At 41.6% G+C, this 19713-nt stretch overlaps 1 protein-coding gene across 1 annotated transcript in view; it reads right to left on the reverse strand.

The window, feature by feature from the left end:
• Positions 1-16431, reverse strand: part of LOC136872189 (sodium/potassium/calcium exchanger Nckx30C) — a 431713-nt gene extending 415282 nt beyond the window's left edge. Inside the window, exons 1-2 of the mRNA XM_067146025.2 lie at positions 16375-16431; positions 15569-15749 (exon numbers count right to left, since the gene is read on the reverse strand). Coding sequence (XP_067002126.2) covers positions 15569-15749; positions 16375-16431 — 238 coding nt within the window. The remainder of the gene's footprint in view (positions 1-15568; positions 15750-16374) is intronic.
• Between the last annotated feature and the right edge of the window lie 3282 nt (positions 16432-19713).

A 19713-nucleotide genomic window follows, 5' to 3' on the forward strand; every position in this document is an offset into this window, starting at 1 on the left:
TACATACATACATACATACATACATACATACAGTCCGGCTCCATGGCTAAATGGTTAGCGTGCTGGTCCCGGGTTCGATTCCCGGCAGGGTCGGGAATTTTAAACTTAATTAGTTAATTTCGCTGGCACGGGGGCTGGGTGTATGTGTCGTCTTCAGCATCATTTCATCTTCATCACGACGCGCAGGTCGCCTACGGGAGTCAAATCAAAAACCTGCATCTGGCGAGCCGAACTTGTCCTCGGACACTCCCGGCACTAAAAGCGATACGCCATTTCATTTTTTTACATACATACATACATACATACATACATGACTTTGATTTATATTAAGATAAAAGCTAAGCATTTTCATCCACCTTTTCTTAATGTTGAAATGAAATTTTCTTTAAATTCTTAAAGAGCTTAGTAATTACCCGAAAGAAATGTTAACAAATTTGTGTTATAACTTATTGCAGCTAAATGGGATTTTTACTTCAAATACCACAATTAATTGATTCCTTTGCCGAAACTATCTTAAAATCTGTATCAACACATATCTATAATATCTAAGATATTCCTTCAGAAAACATGTTTCTATTGATCGGTACCATTCATTCTAATATTTGCACTGCTAATTATTTTAAAAATTAAATAATTAGTCCGCCTCTGTGGTGTAGTGGTTAGTGTGATTAGCTGCCACCCCCGGAGGCTCGAGTTCGATTCCCGGCTCTTCCATGAAATTTGAAAAGTGGTATGAGGGCTGGGAGGTCAACTGAGTAGAGGTAGATTCGATTCCCACCTCAGCCATCCTGGAAGTGGTTTTCCGTGGTTCCCAATTCTTCCCCAGGCAAATGCCGGGATGGAACCTAACTTAAGGCCACAGGCGCTTCCTTCCCTCTTCCTTGTCTATCCCTTCCAATCTTCCCAAGGCCCCTGTTTAGCAAAGCAGGTGAGGCCGCCCGGTCAATATACTGGGCATCCTCCCCAGTTGTATCACCCGACCCAGAGTTTGAAGCTCCAGGACACTGCCTTTGAGGCGGTAGAGGTAGGATCCCTCGCTGAGTCCGAGGGAAAAACCGACCCTGGAAGGTAAACCGATAAAGAAAAGGAAAAAAAATTGTGACAAAGAAATGATTTTGAATTTTTTTTTGCTAGGGGCTTTACGTCGCACAGACACAGATAGGTCTTATGGTGACGATGGGATAGGAAAGGCTTAGGAGTTGTAAGGAAGCGGCCGTGGCCTTAATTAAGGTACAGCCCCAGCATTTGCCTGGTGTGAAAATGGGAAACCACGGAAAACCATTTTCAGGGCTGCCTCTACGCGCACGGCCAACTCGCCCGGTGATTTTGAATTGTATTCTTTGTACAAATGAAATACGCTGTCATTCACATTTCCACACTAACATCTTCAATAGATTTTAAGTTTTAATGGAGAGCATGTGTGAAATTAAAAGTATGGACAGTGGGTAATAAGCCCGCCTTGGAGGCCATGTTCGTCAAGGTGTTGAAGTCTAAACGGTCTGATACCGAAGTTAGCCGATTTTAGTTCCGTTGGTCGAAAACGTTTTCTCCATCAGAATGTTGGCCGGCAGGGTAGGGGAGGTGTTGGTATACAATTTCTAATCACTACATTGCGTCCCAAAAGCCTGGATTAAATTCCAAACCTCTCCGCAGTGCTCATATGGAGTGAGGGCATATGGCGCTGTTGATGGTGATTCGTTCGTCGGATGTGGGTATTAAGATTTGAACAGACCCCTTGGTGCTATTCGACAAGGGTAGGCTATGTGCCGGCACCGAGTTTCACCCTCTCCCTTCCTACTATCACATATTACGTCATTCATTTAATCTCATGAACGCCTCTGATCAGGTTGACGTCAGGAAGGGCATCCGGTCATAAAAACCCGCCATGACAGATTCACCTCACCTCATATCCGACCCCGTAGAGAGACGGGAGAAGGGTTGGACAAACAAACAATGGGAGCACGGGGAGAACCAAGTGAAAAGTTATGATTTGCTGTATGTATTGATCGTTTCACCAAATTAAGGAAAGACGCATATTTAATCTATATAGCATTAAACAAATACTGGTATAAAAAATTACGATCTTTGAAATACAATGTGTCTCTGAAGATAAAGTATATTCAGAAAAAATAATGCACGGTGATTTTTTGAACAAATAACATCACTGCATAAATAATAATTTGAAACATGTTTGTGAAGTCGATAAAATGCTGTGATATAAATTTTGTTCCTATATAGTATGATGTTTATATCAGAATACATAGAGCATTCATACTCACGGAATCGTGTTAGAATTGTAAAGAGCATATAGTGGGGACGTCCGATATTTTAGTGTGTTGAGTTGCAATAAATGCTTAACTTCTTGCGGCTGTTACGTAAACTGTAAATGCTGGTGAAGGCTGTAGGGCCGGTAATTCCCCGCTGTCTCTCCCGTCTCGAATGACGTTACGTTAGTTCTTTTTTACAGCTTCGTTCGTAACCATAAACTGAAAGTAAGTAGGGTCCTTTTACCAATACTCGACTTTATGAACGACGTCCAGACATCGGTTCGTAAACTTGGATCAAGGTGACTAATATAGATGGTAGAATGTCTTCACGACTGTGAGCGCATCATGGAGTGTTATACAAGATGATGATGATGATAATAATAATAATAATAATAATAATAATAATAATAATAATAATAATAATAATAATAATAATAATAATAACGATACGTAAAGCAACTTATAAAAAATGAATTAAAAATTTAGACCAAAATAGTCACTTTTATTTATGAACCTGTTAATTTGGATCAAAGCACACAGGCATCCGATGACTTTTTAAGTACCTACATTGCTTATTTATCACGATATACTGACGTTTCCCAACTGTATCACATTCGTGAATATATGTATTTTTCCACAAACACTTCTAGAAAAACCTTTCGATTAGCGTTGAAATATACTTACCTTAGGGTAAAAGTTCAGACCTTGTCACGCAAGTTTGTATCATAGTAATCATGGCTGACGATGGGCGAATGGACGCTGCCATTGGTTGAAGGCTAGTCCACTGAAATGTCGTTCCCATAATTCAATACAGACAGAAGTTATGACCAACTTACGCGATGAAAAGACCTAAGAGTGAGGCAATGTCAGAGAATAACCATATGAAACAAATAAGAGTAAGAATATCTGGCTATGTTGAACTATGGTAGTGACATTTCATAGGGCAAATCTTCAGGCGATGCAGAGTCCATTCGTGCCAACGCCAGCCACGATTATTAACGATTATATAACAACGTGATTGAATAAGAAAAGAAATAGAGGCCTAATTATTAGTAGTACGTAGCGTTCCCGACACCGGAAGAAAAAAAAATCACAACGAAATGTAACGTGAATGATAAACAATGTATAATAGAGAAGAAGAATGTATGTAAATGGAACCAACCTTAATGTAGTGGAGGTTAGGCGACGACACGAAAAAACAACACGATTGAACTTCTCATTCACTAATAATTTGACGTGATGGACACCATTCACATACGGTACTCTGCTATTTGAAATCAAATTGTGACGTACATAGAATTGAAGTAAATCCTTGAAGTTGTTCTTGTAATTCGCTGAAAAACTTGTTACATTAATAACACATCCATCGTACGATGCCATGTCAATATAATTAGATATGTTTTCTGTATCAACAATGGCCAGATGCACTGGATGCGCTATGTACGAAAAAAGAAGTAGTAGGCTTTGCTGCTATCAATCCTATCATTTCGTGACCAGTAAGCGACATAGAATGCCGTGGTGTATTAATGTGAAGAGAAACGTCATTGTGGTCCAGGGCTAAGTCGTGCGAGTCGTCTGCGAGAAAAATAAATAAGCTAACCTAACCTGCGATAAAATTAAACATAGTCCTAACCTAACCTAACCTAACCTATGTGAAAACAAATGTAATTGTGGTCCAGGGCTCAACAGATGTAATTGTGGTCCAGGGCTCAGTACCATTTAGTTCCTGAGTACAGTGGTTGGCAGCATCGGCGAGTCGTGCAAGTCGTCTGCAAGAAAAATGAACATAGGACAGTCATACCGCGCGTAGATATTGCCGATGCAAGCGGTAACCATGGTGCTGTTGGGAGATGAGAAGAATGCACATGCCCGGTGAGGCACGGGACGAAGGGGCTTTCACTAGCAGAGCCAGTGATGCAGTGGTTACCATAGCAACTCCGCTACTATCCAGGCGACTTTATATTGTCTTCTACTGGCAGCTCTTCGCTCTTGTCAGTTGTAATCCAGCAAACTGCAAAGTGTCAGTCAATGTTTTCGTGTAGTAGATACGAGCAGATAAGAGCCGATATGTCTGGGCAGAACAGGAAATTCGTGCTTGCAGGCCACATTCCTCATTCTTGCATTCTTCTCATCTCTACACAGTACTAATGTTGCGTGACGTAGACTGAAGTTCTAATTACCTTAGCACTCGACAATGAACAGTGTAAATTCTCGTGCTCCAAGTGTCTTGTAACTCTGGAACTGTGTATTGGAGAGAGACAATGAAGTGATAATCATATTATATCAATCAAAATGTACTTCCTAACAACTCAAAAACAAACATGTATGCAATGGAAATTGTTCGTGGAGATCCGACTTTTTAAAAGACCAGTGTCCTGGTAAAGGGAGGTTATGGACATTCCCGGCCCATACATTCTCCTATCCCTACATCATCAAAAACCTTTCTGTATTAGTAAGTCGTTGAAGTAGAAACGCAGATAAATAAATAAATAAATAAATAAATAAATAAATAAATAAATAAATAAATAAAATACGAATTATTAGAGTTATGTTTATGAATTACGAGATTCCAAGTCGGTAAAATTCTATAGGCCTATTAATCTACTGAAGGTGAATAATGTCCTATACAGTTAGGACCTCATATGAAGACAGGAGGTAGCACACGGCGGTTTTGATATCCGTGCTCCATGGCTAGTGAGGGATTTGGAAGTCCCAGGGTACAATAGCACCTGACAAGCACACCAACTGCTGTGTGTTATTTGATTGTCACCTCGCTATTGTAGAGCATACAAACAGCTCATCGAGCGTGCCTATGGGACCAGTATACAGCTCGCCTCTCCTCCAAGAGCTTCGCTCTACCTTCAAGCTACGTATTCGTCAAGACATTTGGCGTCAATGATAATATGTTTTCTTATATGAGGGCAAGTCATTAAGTAACTGCAATAAATTCTTATAATTTATTACAAAAAGAGTACACACATTTTATTGATATAATTTTTCAGCATATTCACCTGCTTTTCAATGCGCATGGCCCATCGTTTCTGAAGCTTTCTGATACCGTCTCCAAAAATAAGTTTTTGTTTGCGCAGCAGGCCACGTATGCACCGCTTCCTTCACCTGTTGATCGGAGCGAAGGTGTGTATGGTTTGCCACGTCATCAACAGTCACTCGTCTGTTATTCAGGATCATATCACGCACTTGTTCAATTTGGCATCAGTTACGACTGCAGATGGACGCCCGGATCTTTCCTCATCCTTCAGCTCGTGCGACCCCTTTTAAATTGTTCAATCCATTTTTAAACAATTCGCTGTTGCAAAATACACGGACTTAGCAAATGTCATGGGATAGTCACCTAATAGCGTGTGGGGCCTCCTCTGCCCCTGCGAACTGCAGTGACACGCCGTGGAAGTGAGTCGACAAGTCCCTGGTAGTCCTCTAGACGCAGCTGACACCAAATCGTTTGCAGAGCGGCCGCCAACGCTGGTCTGTTCGTGGGTGCAGGATCCATGGCACGGAGCCTGCGTTCCAGAACATCCCAGATATGCTCGATAGGGTTCGTATCGGGGCTTCTGTGTGGCCATGGCAGTCGTTGGATCTCCGCTGCATGTTCCTGGAACCCTTCCTGGGCGACGTGGAAGCGATGTGGCGGCGCGTTCCCATCTTGAAACACCGCAGAACCGTCTGGGCGCTGGAAGGCCAAAATGGGTGGAGATGGTCTCCGAGCAGCTCAACATACCGCGAATCATTCAAAGTCGCTTCCAGAACAACTAGGGGGGCCCATTGCATACCAGGAAAATGCACCTCAGACCATAACAGAGGCACCAACGCCCTCGACCACACCTTCGAGGCAGGCAGATCCATCGCTTCATGTGATCTGCGCCATACACGGTGTCTCCTATCGGCATGGTGCAGTTGAAATCGTGATTCGTCCGACCATATCACGTTACGCCATTGTTCCAGTGTCCATCCCTGATGACTGGCGACAAATGCGCGTCGTTGTGCCCGATGACGTTGGGTTAACAGTGGCACCCGTGTGCGGTGCCGGCTTCCATACCCCATAGAACCCATGTTCCTACGGATTCTCCACTGGGAGACGTGTCTAGCACGGCCTGTGTTGAATTGAGCCGTGATTTGTTGCACGGTTGCCTGTCTGTCACTACTGACAATCCGTCTCAGATATCGCCGGTCACGGTCATCGAGGGTGGCTGGACGGCCGGTCGTTCGTCTGTTGTGGACGGTGACACCCGCATTCAACCATTCACGATACACCCTGGACACGGGTGATCGTGTGAAGCCGAATTCCCGCACCACTTCCGAAATCGCACTTCCCATCCGTTGGGCACCGACCACCGTACCTAGTTCGAACGGTGTCATCTCACGACGACGTTACATGTTACACGTGTCACATGCACAGCCACTGCTCACAAGGTCTCCTATACAAGTGCCGCTGGCACAGGGGGCGTGTGGTGCGCAGACAACACACCTGCGCATCAGTGCTCCGCCGCCATGACATTTGCTCAGTCAGTATATTGCCCCCGTATTGTGCTGAAAGTCTTCTATAAATTTCCGTTCCTGGTGCACCCTCAGACCACAAGAAAACGAATTACGTAACGCTGTTCTTCCTTGGTGCAAACAGAGTGTGACGAGGCCATCTTCACTTCGCAACAGCGCAAGCTGTACTGATCTGATAACGCTGAAACCTACCATAGACGTAGGCAACGGTGCCATCTAGCGGCTTGTGAGCACACAACCCATTAGAGCCAACGTAAAGACAATTAGAGCAAACTTGTAGGTACTTATTTACTGACTTGCCTACGTATATAACAATGGTATGGGTGAAGAACTGGATCAACAGACGAGGCTATTTGCGGGTGTTATACTGTATGGCAGGGCCTCTCAGGGTGCATGCACTGTGCACGGTGCAAAAGACGACTTCGCTTGGTTGACCAGAGTGCAGATCCCCACTCCAATAGCGTTCTCTCTCGTCTGTCTCGTTCGTTCCCCCTGTCTCCCTCTTCCACACTTGCTCCGTAGTGCTCCAAATCAGAGCCGAGTTGAGCCGAGCTTAGCCGAGTAGCCCAGAGACGAAGTGTTGGTCCGAGCCGAGCCGAGTGGGACCGATACTCTGTGCAGAGGAATTATGCGTCGCAGTTTGAACGCGTGAGATTTTGGGCGCTTGAGGGGCCCTGCTGTATGGAGTTATAAATAAGTTGCAGGATTATGAACGACTGCAGGTGGATCTAGACTATGTTGGGAGATGGATGGACAGTAGCCAATGGTATGATGGTAAACGGTATGAAAAGTCAGGTTGTAAGTTTCACCAAGAGGAAAAGCCCTCTAAATTTCAATTACTGTGTTGACGCGGTGATAGAACCTCATGGGGATCAATGTAAGTACCGAAGTGTTTAATATAAGAAATGATCTTCATTGGGGAGATCACATTAACGAGGATGTAAAGAAAGCATACAGATATCTTCACACAGTTATGAGGGAATTTAATGGTTTTAGTGTAGACGTAAAGGAGAGGGCGTGTAAGTTTTTAGTAAGACCCCAAGTAGGGTATGGTTCTGGCAAATGGGACTCACACCAGGATTCAGTAATATGAAGACTGGAGAAAATACGAAGAAAAGTAGCTCGACTTGTTCTTCGTACTTTCCGACAAAAGAGTAGTGTTACGGAAATATTGAAAACTTTGGGCTGGCAAGACTTGCGAGTAAGGAGACGATCTGCCCTGATCGCCATTTGCGGATTACTTTTTCAACATAAGCTTTGAAAAATTTTGTAGCGACAAATAATAATAATAATAATAATAATAATAATAATAATAATAATAATAATAATAATAATAATAATAATGTTATTTGATTACCGTCCCACTAACTACTTTTACGGTTTTCGGAGACGCCGAGGTGCTGGAATTTTGTTCCGCAGGAGTTCTTTAACGTACCGGTAAATCTACCGACTCGAGGCTGACGTATTCAAGCACCTCCAAATACTAGCGGACTGAGCCATAAACCAGGCTGCCAAGTTCGGTTCAGAAGGCCAGCGCCTCAACCGCGTGAGCCACACTCAGCCTGGCTTGTAGTCACGATTTGTTTTCGATTTTGTTTTTCAGAGCTTACAGACGCCTTTGCACGCAGTTATTTTTTAATATTTATTTAGTTGTGGAGTATTACTTCTAGCAAGAAGAAAGGAATTATTATCCAGAAATCTGTATTTCCAGGATATTATTTTATTTCGTACAATCTTTTGCTTTCACAACTTACTTCATCTTGTTTTTGTGGAGGGAGACACCCCATTTGGGATTCATAATAGATGACAGTCATTTAGTAGGTGTACTTGGTGCGACTTTTACGTTGTTAGATGCTTTAAGAAATCTTAGAAGCAGTTTAGAATACAGGAAAATATTAGCAGTAAATGGGTTGAAAGGGAAATAGAGGAGGCGACTCAAAATAATTGAAAGAATTGCCGATACAGTTTTCGAAAACGTAGTTATGAGGAGTCTGAAAACCGAAACCAAACTGCATGGCACTACAGCCTTGAAGCGCCATGGCATATCAAGTGACCGCTGCTCAACCTGAAGGCCTGTAAATTACGAGATGTCTTGTGGTCAGCACGACGAATCTTCTCGCCTGGCATTCTCGGCTTTCTAGACCGGGGTTACCATCTCACCGTCAGATAACTCCCTAATGTAATCACGCAATTCGAACCTGTCCTCAGATTCGGGTAAAGATCGCGACCTGACCACGAATCGAAGCTGGGGCCTCCGTGTAAGTATGAGGCATCTCGTTTCACCTGAAAAGAAAAATAATGTGAAATATTTCAAGTCATAACTTCGGTCGGTAATGTTCTGTCGTGTTAGGTTCAATATTGTGTGAATATTGTCAAGGCATTCTTGCTCTTCATAATGCATGTAATGCGGGTCAGTATATCTCCCCAAATACCACTACATAGCGGTTTTCGCAGGCGTAACGACGATATGTGTGTGTGTGGCAGGATGTACATTCCGGTTTGAAACTCAGACGTCAGAGGTACAGTCGCTGGCTCCTCACAAAGTTGTAAGGCGGCCGTGGTTCGAATCCAGGATCGAATGGATGTGTGGATCTTTTGAAATGAATGTCCTGTCTACATAGTTTTGACTCCACGCAAAGCTAGAGTTGCGATGGCTATGAACGCAACATCAAAAGTTTCATAGAACTACATACGCACAGTTTCACTTTCCTAGTTGAGGATGATAGAGTTTAACAGCGTTTAAATACGACTGCACCATATTAGTGATTTCCTGTTAGTTAACTAAAGAGCTCGTGAAGGACAATATACTAACACTCCAGCAACTATATCAACTGAGGGAATGTTCAAAAATTGCGTTATTTTATACAGGGTCTGGAGTTGTTTTGGCTTGAGCCCAATCATTCATTTCCTTCGTGTTGAATCACAATACACCACTTGAGATACAGGGTCTCTCAAATAAACCCAGATCGTCCATCGGCGTTTCTACTCTCCGAGATCTAAGCAGCAGTACGGGAGGAGCGCGCATAGTTCTTGATCTTGCAAGGAGCGAGCATGTGTTCGACATAGCATCAGTAACCAGTATGAATCTCAGCTGTTAACATGGTGATACAGTTATAATTGCAACACCGCATTTTCGTATGTAAAAGTTATTTTAAGTAGGAGTCGGCTCGAGGGGTACGCGATGCATTTGTTCAGCAATTTCCTGGTGAAGTGCCACCTTCATGAGCATAAATTCACGTAGTTGTAAATAAATTTAAAACCACTGGCTCAGTGCTAACAAAAAGCATGCTCACACATGGACAGTTTTAACAGAGGAAAAGTTGGATGACATTGGTGCGAATATAACGGTCACCGAATGAATCACTCACAAAATATTAGCACAAGTAGGGGTTTCAGTTTATTCTGCACACAGAGAAACAAAGCTGTTACACATCAAACCGTACAGATTTACATGGGTCCATTTTTTAAAACCTGCTGATCCAGTCACAATTGCGAATGGTATCTTGCATTATTGAATGATCATTTATTCCAGCCAAAGCTTGTGTTATTTTCGGATGAGGCCTGGTTTCATCTTAATGGTCGTGTGAACAGTCATTACTATACGTCGGATTTGTAGGTGGTAATAGGTTAGAGTGGAAAGTAATTTGGTTTGTAAGAAGTGTCATGCAACCCGTTGTACCATAATGTAGGAAGAGTAGCATACATTCAAGGAGTTCTATAGGCTGTACCCCTAATATCTATGCAAATCTCATAACATAACCGTTGTGCAGTGTAGAGTATACTTGTTACTGGCTTAAGTAAGTTTGCAGTCTAGCCTATCAGCACATACTAATCCGGACTCTAGTCATAACTCTCGCTATGCAGAAAATCCTAATGATGTTTATGAAGTCCCTCATTATGAAGGTTGACACTACCAGCATCTTTTATAAGGTAATATTTCATATAAGATTGAATATACGCTTAAAGCAGGGCGTAAGTTGGGCTGAGGCAGCTGCTGTAGCACAGAGTAAAAGAGAGGCTCTGTACTGCTTAAAGTGTCTGAAAGGAAAATTACAGTTAAAACTTACGTAAGCGTGTTTATGTTAGAAGGTGTGTCTGATGAAGGAGAATTTCCTTTTTTATTTTTGCCGCCAGTTCCTTTTTTGATATCCCTTACATTTTAACTTGCTTTCAATATTATATTTTACCTTGGAGTATTTAAAATTAATATGGCTCAAATGAATGACTAATCCGGTATATCACGAATTTCAAATAATTAACAGCTGTCTATCACCACATAATTGTTGGTTTCGTACTTTTTTAGTATTATCGAGTTTATGTGCAGTTAGCTATTTATAAATTCATCAGAAGAGCGCGCTAAAACATCTTTACAGCTTCTTTGCTCTAATATCATCCTTCAGTTGTCTTTACTCAGAATTTATTCTAATGAAGCCGACGGCCGGTGTGTTTGTAGACTACCGTGCAAAGAATTTCAATGAAAAAAAAGTTCCATGCTGAAAGCTTCGTTCTTTTTATACCTATGTATTTAATTTCTTTTATATTTGTATACTGTTATTCACATTACGTATTTAAGTTTATAATTATTCACTAAATAGTCACAATAAATACATCCCGAGCTCCGGTTTCTCTATGGATAATTTCGCTCCCATAGGTTGCTCACGAATTTATTGATAAAATCTGGAGATCTAGTTATATTTCTACAGATAATTCTTATAATTTCTTTTCAAAAACCTATAAACCTTTAAACCATTAATCCGGAAAAGGAGATACTCTTTTGTGTCTGGGTCTCACAGATTATCTGATATTTTCACATTCAATACATATTGCAACTGGAATCTATAAAATGCAGCATGCATCATACTGAGGCGATTAAATTCTAGCAGTTACTGCGTGGCAAACTATACTATTCAGTCTAGGAACTGTGCATTTTTATACAGTTGTTGAAAAGTTCTAATTATCAGCCAGCCAATTTCAAGTTTCGCAACATTTCCATTCATCGCTACACATATTCAGCCAAGGGATACAACACTTCAGTACACCGCATTGGATGCCACACATCTGCACACAAGAAAATGCCCGCCAGCAAAGCGTTACTGCAGACATGCTGCTTCAGAAGACAAAGAAGGAAATGAAGAATCAATATGGGGTTACGGTTTCTTGTTGGTCCCTTTCATCTCGCGCCAGGGTTTTCCAAATTACGATGCTCCATATCCAGGTTACCGGTGCTGGAGATCCTGGTGGAGGAATATGCAGGGAGAATTAGAAATATATACAGACGTCTTAGGAGGTAACTGGGTTCAATTTAATTTGTGATTTACAGAAATTTCTTGAATGAGCGACAGTTTTTTAAAAGAAAATTAATATTCCTTTTTATATTTGAACTTAGATATTACGTCAACGACTCATTCAATTAAACTTGTATTTCTCAGTATAGATAATGTAAATAGCTAGTAACGTAAAGTTATATCGATTTTTTCGTAAAGCGAATACCTTCTCAGAATGAAAAGAAAAACTCTGCCGCATGAATATCATAATCGTAGCGTTCATTAATTTTTTTTAGGAATGCACTCTTTTTTTTTCTGATTTCATTTTAAATAACTTAATTAGATCATCCATGAATCGCAAAAAGAACTGGACAAGAAAGGGCTGCTCAACCAAGATCAACAATGGCATCAAGATCAACTGTACCGGGCGAGTTGGCCGTGCGCGTAGAGGCGCGCGGCTGTGAGCTTGCATCCGGGAGATAGTAGGTTCGAATCCCACTATCGGCAGCCCTGAAGATGGTTTTCCGTGGTTTCCCATTTTCACACCAGGCAAATTCTGGGGATGTACCTTAATTAAGGCCACGGCCGCTTCCTTCCAACTCCTAGGCCTTTCCTATCCCATCGTCGCCATAAGACCTATCTGTGTCGGTGCGACGTAAAGCCCCTAGCAAAAAAAAAAGATCAACTGCCTTGCATTCGCAGATGACCTCACGATTCTGCCTAGAAAGACTATAACACAGCTACAGTGCAGATAAAGCAGGACTCCAAATTTCCTTTGAAAAAACATATATATGACCAATATGAAAACAGCCCCTCTTCACTTGAAGACAGCAGAAACCTAGCGAGAGGGAAGCAAACGACACCAGGCGAGAGAAGACGACCACTGCTTTTCGTAGGACAAATGCTCTATATAGGAGGAAAGTCATCTCAAGGCGAGCTAAACTGGGACATTACAATACAGTAATCAAAACAGAGTGTCTGCATACTAGTGAATGATTCCGAATGACAGGAATATCAGAACTAAGAGAAGCCGATGATCATTCGCAAGATAATGTGTCCAAAACTCGTGGATGGCCAGTTAGGGTTACGATGAAGGGAAGAAATATACCAAGAAAGCGAAAGATTGATTGAGTCAATGAAGAAACGAAGACTCAAATTTGATGGACATCTGTTTAGAATGGACAAGAAGAGGCTGACAAAACAGATATTTAAAACACTTGACAGTAGACCTGAAGTTTTCGACAAATGATTCAGGGAGGTAAGAAAGGATCTTGAACAGTCTGAATTAAATCGGAAAAGATATCCTAAACCGAACAAAGTATAGATCAGTGACTGACAGCCTCAGACCCTTCCATGACGAACAGAAAATGAATAGGGGATACGCAGAAGAAAGAAGACAGGCTGCTAGAGAAAGAATGCAAAGATTTTGGGCTGCAAAGAAGGCTTCAAGTAATGCGTGATTGTTTCTTAATGTGGTCTCAAATGGTCGTAAATAATAATAATAATAATAATAATAATAATAATAATAATAATAATAATAATAATAATAATAATAATAATAATAATAATAATAATAATAATAATTTCATTAGATATTTAAATTCTGTAAATTGGTTCAAAGGAGAGGATACCTCACACTCTTTTTTGCAAAGGAAGTTTCAGTTGCAACATACAATATATATCTTTGTCAGAAATGATGTTTCTAATCCGGAACATCTCTAAACAGAGCTAACCAAAGTACAGCCATATCGTCTGAATTCGTCCCTGTAAGAGTGAAACATAAATGCTGGTACGATTTTTAACCCCGACACTTACAAGGAAAGACTTTTGTATGTTGCATAACAAAAGTGAAAACCGTATGTGCTGTTTATTTAATGTTGAAGATGGTTTTACGTTGCTTCCCATTTTCCACACCAGGTTATACCTTAACTAAGGCCATGGCTGCTTTCTCCCCTGTCCTAGCCTTGTCCTATCCCATCATGCCATAAGACCTTCTAAGTCAGTGCGACATGAAACAAATAACCATAGAAATGCTTCCCAGTCCATATTTTTTAGCTTTATGAACAGATTTTCAAAGTTGCTTTCTCTAAATTCATGTCCCCTGAAATACTCACTAATTAAGGTAATATGGAATTCTAGATATGAATGGTATACACCATAAGGTAGAAAGAGGATCGAAATCAACGCCTTTACCACTCTACTGTAGTTTGACAGATGTATATCTTCGTTTATGTAATTATCATGTGTTCATTTTATAAATTTATAAATTTTATAAATAGTAAGATAACTTTTTTCTGAACCAATGTCAGTCTGATTGGAACTGGTTATTACTCTCTTAAGAGACTCAAAAATGTCAACTATGTATATTCTAAAACAAAACTGTAACACGTTTTACATTTCAGAGTGAATTGAACGTAATATATTTCAAAAGGAAGTAAAAGTTAATAATGAAAATAAAGACAAAGACAAAGACAAAGACACCTCCGTACAGGCCATGAAGGCCCTTGGAGGAGTGGAAGGTAAAGGCTTCCACCATTGTTAACCGCGGCACTTGATGGGGTAGAGTGGTTAGCTCTACGCCCGGCCGGCTTTGCCCCCAGGAATTAACCTGGTACTCATTTTTGGTATAGGATGAGTGAACCTCAGGGCCATATGCACTTCCGAAAGTGGAAATCTCGTTTCTTAAATTTTACGACTTCCTGACCGGGATTCGAACCCACGTCCTTCCGGGCGAACCGAGCACGCCTTTACCGCCTCGGCCAGGCAGGCCCCTAATAGTAAAAATGCCTCTTGTTATTTTATTTGTATCTTTGTAACATAAGTTTTTGATAATGAAGGATTGAAGAAAAACAAATGGATATTTAGGAGTTTATAATGGAGGGTGGTGCATGGGTTCTACTGGCTCGAGGAACTTTTGAACCGTTTTGCATTTTTGATTAATACATTCATTACGTGGTGAAATAACTTTTATCGAACTATAATCTTGTTATTTGTTTACATGCAGAAATTAATTGTTGCTCAAATATGTGCTTGCTCAGTTGAGCCACTTTTAAATAGTAATTTTCAAGTCTTCACTTTATCTGGCATGTGTAGTAAATTAAATCTCTAAAGTTCTTAACTGGAAGCGGTTTGAAATAATGACAACTCTTCCATTTAGTGATACTCCGCATATCGTGTGTCTTAACGCCAGTAGAATACAATTAGTGCCCTTCGTTAGTTGCTGATGTCCTGAGAGTTATCCAGGCTTTCATACATGGACCTATGTCAAACATCTTCTCAACATTTCCACTATTGCAGTATTTCCTTCAATGTACTCTGGAGTGTGCAAAGCTGAAATAAAAATTGCTCTTGCTCCATGCAACTGCGGGGGATTTACGCGCTAAGCAGCAACGTAAAATTAGCAGCAGTTAGGATGGATGAGGTCAGTCAGTATTTCCATCTGGACGCAGTAAAAGCGGCAGAGACGACACTTACCATGGCTGCATGAAGCTGAAGAAAGCGCAAGGCAGGCTGTAGGCAACTTACCATCGTGGAGCGGGTCGATGGTGTGGATCATCAGTTGGAGTAATCCGTGTCGAAACTTGGTGCCCGAATGGCTGGCTGGGCCTGCCGGCGGCCGCGTCGTGGCCCCACTCCCGGCCGAGCCTCCCGCCCCCGAACCGCCTCCCACACTCGTCTGGCTCGAGGTGGCGGCATTGCTGGCATGCTAGAATAGAAAAATCGTAATCATCAGATATAAATAACGGGTATCAAGAAATGAGAATGATAGGTTAGTTTGTTTGTTGCTGGAATGCTGCAACAGGAAAAGTCATAATCATCAGATATACATAGCGGGTATCAAGAATAATAATGATAAAAATATCAGGTTGTTTGCTGGCATGGCGCAACGGGCAAAGTCTTAATCTTCAGATATACAGGGTGTTGGGAAACAACGTGAACCGAGTATATGAGCGTTAGAACGTTGGTCATACTGACGAGTAATTTGAAAAAGCACGTGGCTTGGTCGGGCTTGAGAGTCATACCGAGAAATGAGCATCAAACACTAACACACCGTGGGTTTCAGCCAGTGCCACCGTAGTGTGCTTGCTGTGGGCCGAGCCTGTCAACAAGTCCCTCCCCTGGAGAAGTTCATTTCTTCTATTGGCGCTTTCAAGCCGGTTATAAGCCACGTGCATATTTAGCAACATCGCCTCGCATAGATCATCTGAAGTCGCCCGCCAAGTGATCTGATTGGCTAAATTAATCAGCTGATAAAAAAACATCGGCGCCAGATATCGACGCAATTTTTCAAATTACTTGTCAGTATGACCAGCGCTCTAACGCTCATATACTCGGTTCACGTAGAATAACATAGAGCGGCTGAAGCTAATTGAACGAACGTCCGCCATGTTTCAAGTGGTCACATGAGCACGGGGGCGCTGCTGTAGAATGACTAAAATGTTGAAAATACGCATTGTAGAATCTTGTTCTTAATCTGTTTACTCTGCAGGGTTGGCTTTTCCCTCGGACTCAGCGAGCGATCCAACGTCTAATGTCTCTAGGGCAGTGTTCTGGAGCGTGAGACTTTGGGTCGGGGATACAACTGTGGAGGAGGACGAGTAACTCGCCCAGGTGGCCTCACCTGCTATACTGAACAGGGGCCTTGTAGGGGGATAGGAAGTTTGGAAGGGGTAGACGAGGAAGAGGGAAGGAAGCGGCCGTGGCGTTAAGTTAGGTACAATCCCGGCATTTGCCTGGAGGAGAAGTGGGAAACCACGGGAAACCACTTCGAGGGTGGCTGAGGTGGAAATCGAACCCACATTTACTCATTTGATCTCCCGAGGCTGAGTGGGCCCCGTTCCAGCCCTCCTACCACTTTTCAATTCTTTTTTGTCAGAACCGGGAATCGAACCCGCGCCACCGGGGTGGCAGTTAATCACGTTAATCACTACATCACACAGGCGGACTGCATTATAGAATCACTGATGCAAAATTAAAGGCCGTTAGCTCGTTGGTCCTGTGAAATAATATGCTGCCTCAACACTTTAAATTGACGTTCTTTGACGTGCTGTGTTTGTTCGGAAAACTTGAGAACTTTGAGACTGATTTAGCTAAACCCCTGTGTATCTGTTTAATTGAAATAGCAGGCATATAATATATAGGGCCCGGATTCATATGCACTAAAAACTCTAAACATATGTATGCACATATGCACTAAAAATGTTAGAAATATGCACTAAAAAAAATATTCTTACCAAACGCATTAGTAAATTTTAATTCGGTGTTAAATTGATAAACATGTTTCATTCTTTGCAAAATGATGCATGGCAGTAGGTTATCAACAGTTTTTCAATGTTTTCAGGAGTCAAAGACTCTGTTGTCGAACAGAATTAATTTATACGCTGAAAATGATCGTTCTACATCGACGGACGTAAGTGGGCAATACTAACCTTGTACACTGGCCCTGACTGCTCGGAATATTCTTCCGACAAAGACTAACTGATTCCACTTATGTAGTTGCTTATGGAATGAATCTTATTTAGTCCTGGATTTGAGTCCAAAACCGCACTGAGTTTCCTTTTTAACTTTTTCTCCAGTTTCAACAGGAACGCCATTTAAAAACCTAATGGTGTTTTGAATTAACTGAAGGGATTCGTGTAGGGGTGTACCGAGAGTTTCTAGGCCCTTAATTGCCTTCGAAAGACGAATAATGCACATGGATGAAACTGATATCTTTATGTAGAGTTTCAGATTCAAATGCGCACTTTGCATCACGAACATGCGCAGTATGACTAGCATCAATGCTTTTAACTACACCTTTCACTTGATTAAAGGTCTCCTGGTAGAACGATACTGAGGATAACCAAGTACCCCACCTTGTGAGAAAAGTTTCCGGTAGAAGAGAAACCTGAGGGAGATGAGTTCTGTACAACTGTATACGAGCCAGTGCTTTTAGGAACTACTTTTTCCCACTTGAAATTCATTTGTTGACAGGTGAAAAGAGGGTGCGTATCTCTTCTGCAATACGATGCAATCCATGGGCCAAACATGTGACATGGATGAGATTTGGAAAAGAAAAAAAAAAAGAAAAAAAATTGAAGAGACTGACCAGCTTTCAAACCAGCTTTCAGCATATACGAAGCTGCATCTGTGACTAAAAGGCGCACTTTTGTAACGATCACTCTCCGATTCACTAGGCCACAGAAGTTGCAAGGAATCTTACAACAATAGCGTGGTTGAATTTTTTTCTAGCGCTTTGCATGAAAGTAAATGCGGTTCATTCCTTGCCGGTTCGCCGGGTTCGTCTGGACATAATTTACTCTCTATGAAGTTCGCAATGTATCGACCATACGAATCGGTTGTTTCATCTACCGATATCCAGACACAGTTCCCTCCTGTCAGATCGTATCGAATCCACGATAGAAGCGTGCACTGAAATTAAATAGTTCTTCCTAAGGGCATCCTTTGACTAGCACAGTGCTTCTTAAGAAACGAGCGTAGATGTGGATTATTAAATTTATGCAGCGGAATGTTGCTGCATACAAAAACTTTACTAATATAAGCGAAAATGTTCAGAAATCGTAGATAATCGATCATACATACGAGAAAAATACATCTGTATATGCACTAACGTTCAAAATACGCATTTGCATATGCGCATATGCATTTTTAAAATATCCGGGCCCTAATGATATATGTGTAGTGTTTGAATACATAACCAAGAGGAAGAATAAAACAGGTAGTTTTGTTTCTGTCCTAACAGTCCGGTTATGTTCAGTTATCGGCTAGTGTAATGAAATGTCGTATGGCTTTTAGTGCCGGGATATCCAAGGACGGGTTTGGCTCGCCAGGTGCAGGTCTTTCTATTTGACACCCGTAGGTGACCTGCGCGTCGTGATGAGGATGAAATGATGATGAAGACAACACATACACCCAGCCCCCGTGCCATTGGAATTAACCAATTAAGGTTAAAATCCCCGACCCGGCCGGGAATCGAACCCGGGACCCTCTGAACCGAAGGCCAGTACGCTGACCGTTCAGTCAACGAGTCGGACATATCGGCTAGTGATAGAGCGTAAACCGAACAAAGTACCTAATACATGCACAGGCTCGGCGTGTTATTTACAGTGTTGTTAAAGTTTGTGATCGAGAGAAGAAGGAAGGTATGAAAATACCGATTACAAATGCTGCTGAACGTGCTATCGCCTCTACCGGCTGTAGTAAGGAAACAAAATGTAAAATACGACAAGAGCGTCAACTTGAAGAAAGTTGAACAAGCAAAATCAGGTTGCCTAGTAAAAAGGGCAAACCGCCTGTAAATAAAATTACACTGGACAGTGTGGATAAGTGTATTATTCGCAGGAAATTTCAGGAATATTTTGAGATTATGAAAGACGTTCCACCATTACAAAAACTGCTAAAATTCTAGAAACATAGAATTAATTTCACAGGATGCAAAGAAACGCTTAGAAATATAGTGAAGTCGATTGGATTTAGGTTTATAACGTCTAAGAATAAAGGACATTTATTGCATGAACACGCTGATTTAGTGGCTCAAAGGGCATTTTCTCTTAGAACACCAAAAAGAGACTAAAAACGGAGAAAATAAACCGGTTGTGTACATGGATGAAACGTGAATTCAAGCTGATTATACTGACTCCAAGTCGAATATGATTGAATAAGTATCAGGT

This window comes from Anabrus simplex, chromosome 4 (assembly GCF_040414725.1).
Source record: "Anabrus simplex isolate iqAnaSimp1 chromosome 4, ASM4041472v1, whole genome shotgun sequence".
Classification (NCBI taxonomy): Eukaryota; Metazoa; Arthropoda; class Insecta; order Orthoptera; family Tettigoniidae; genus Anabrus; species Anabrus simplex.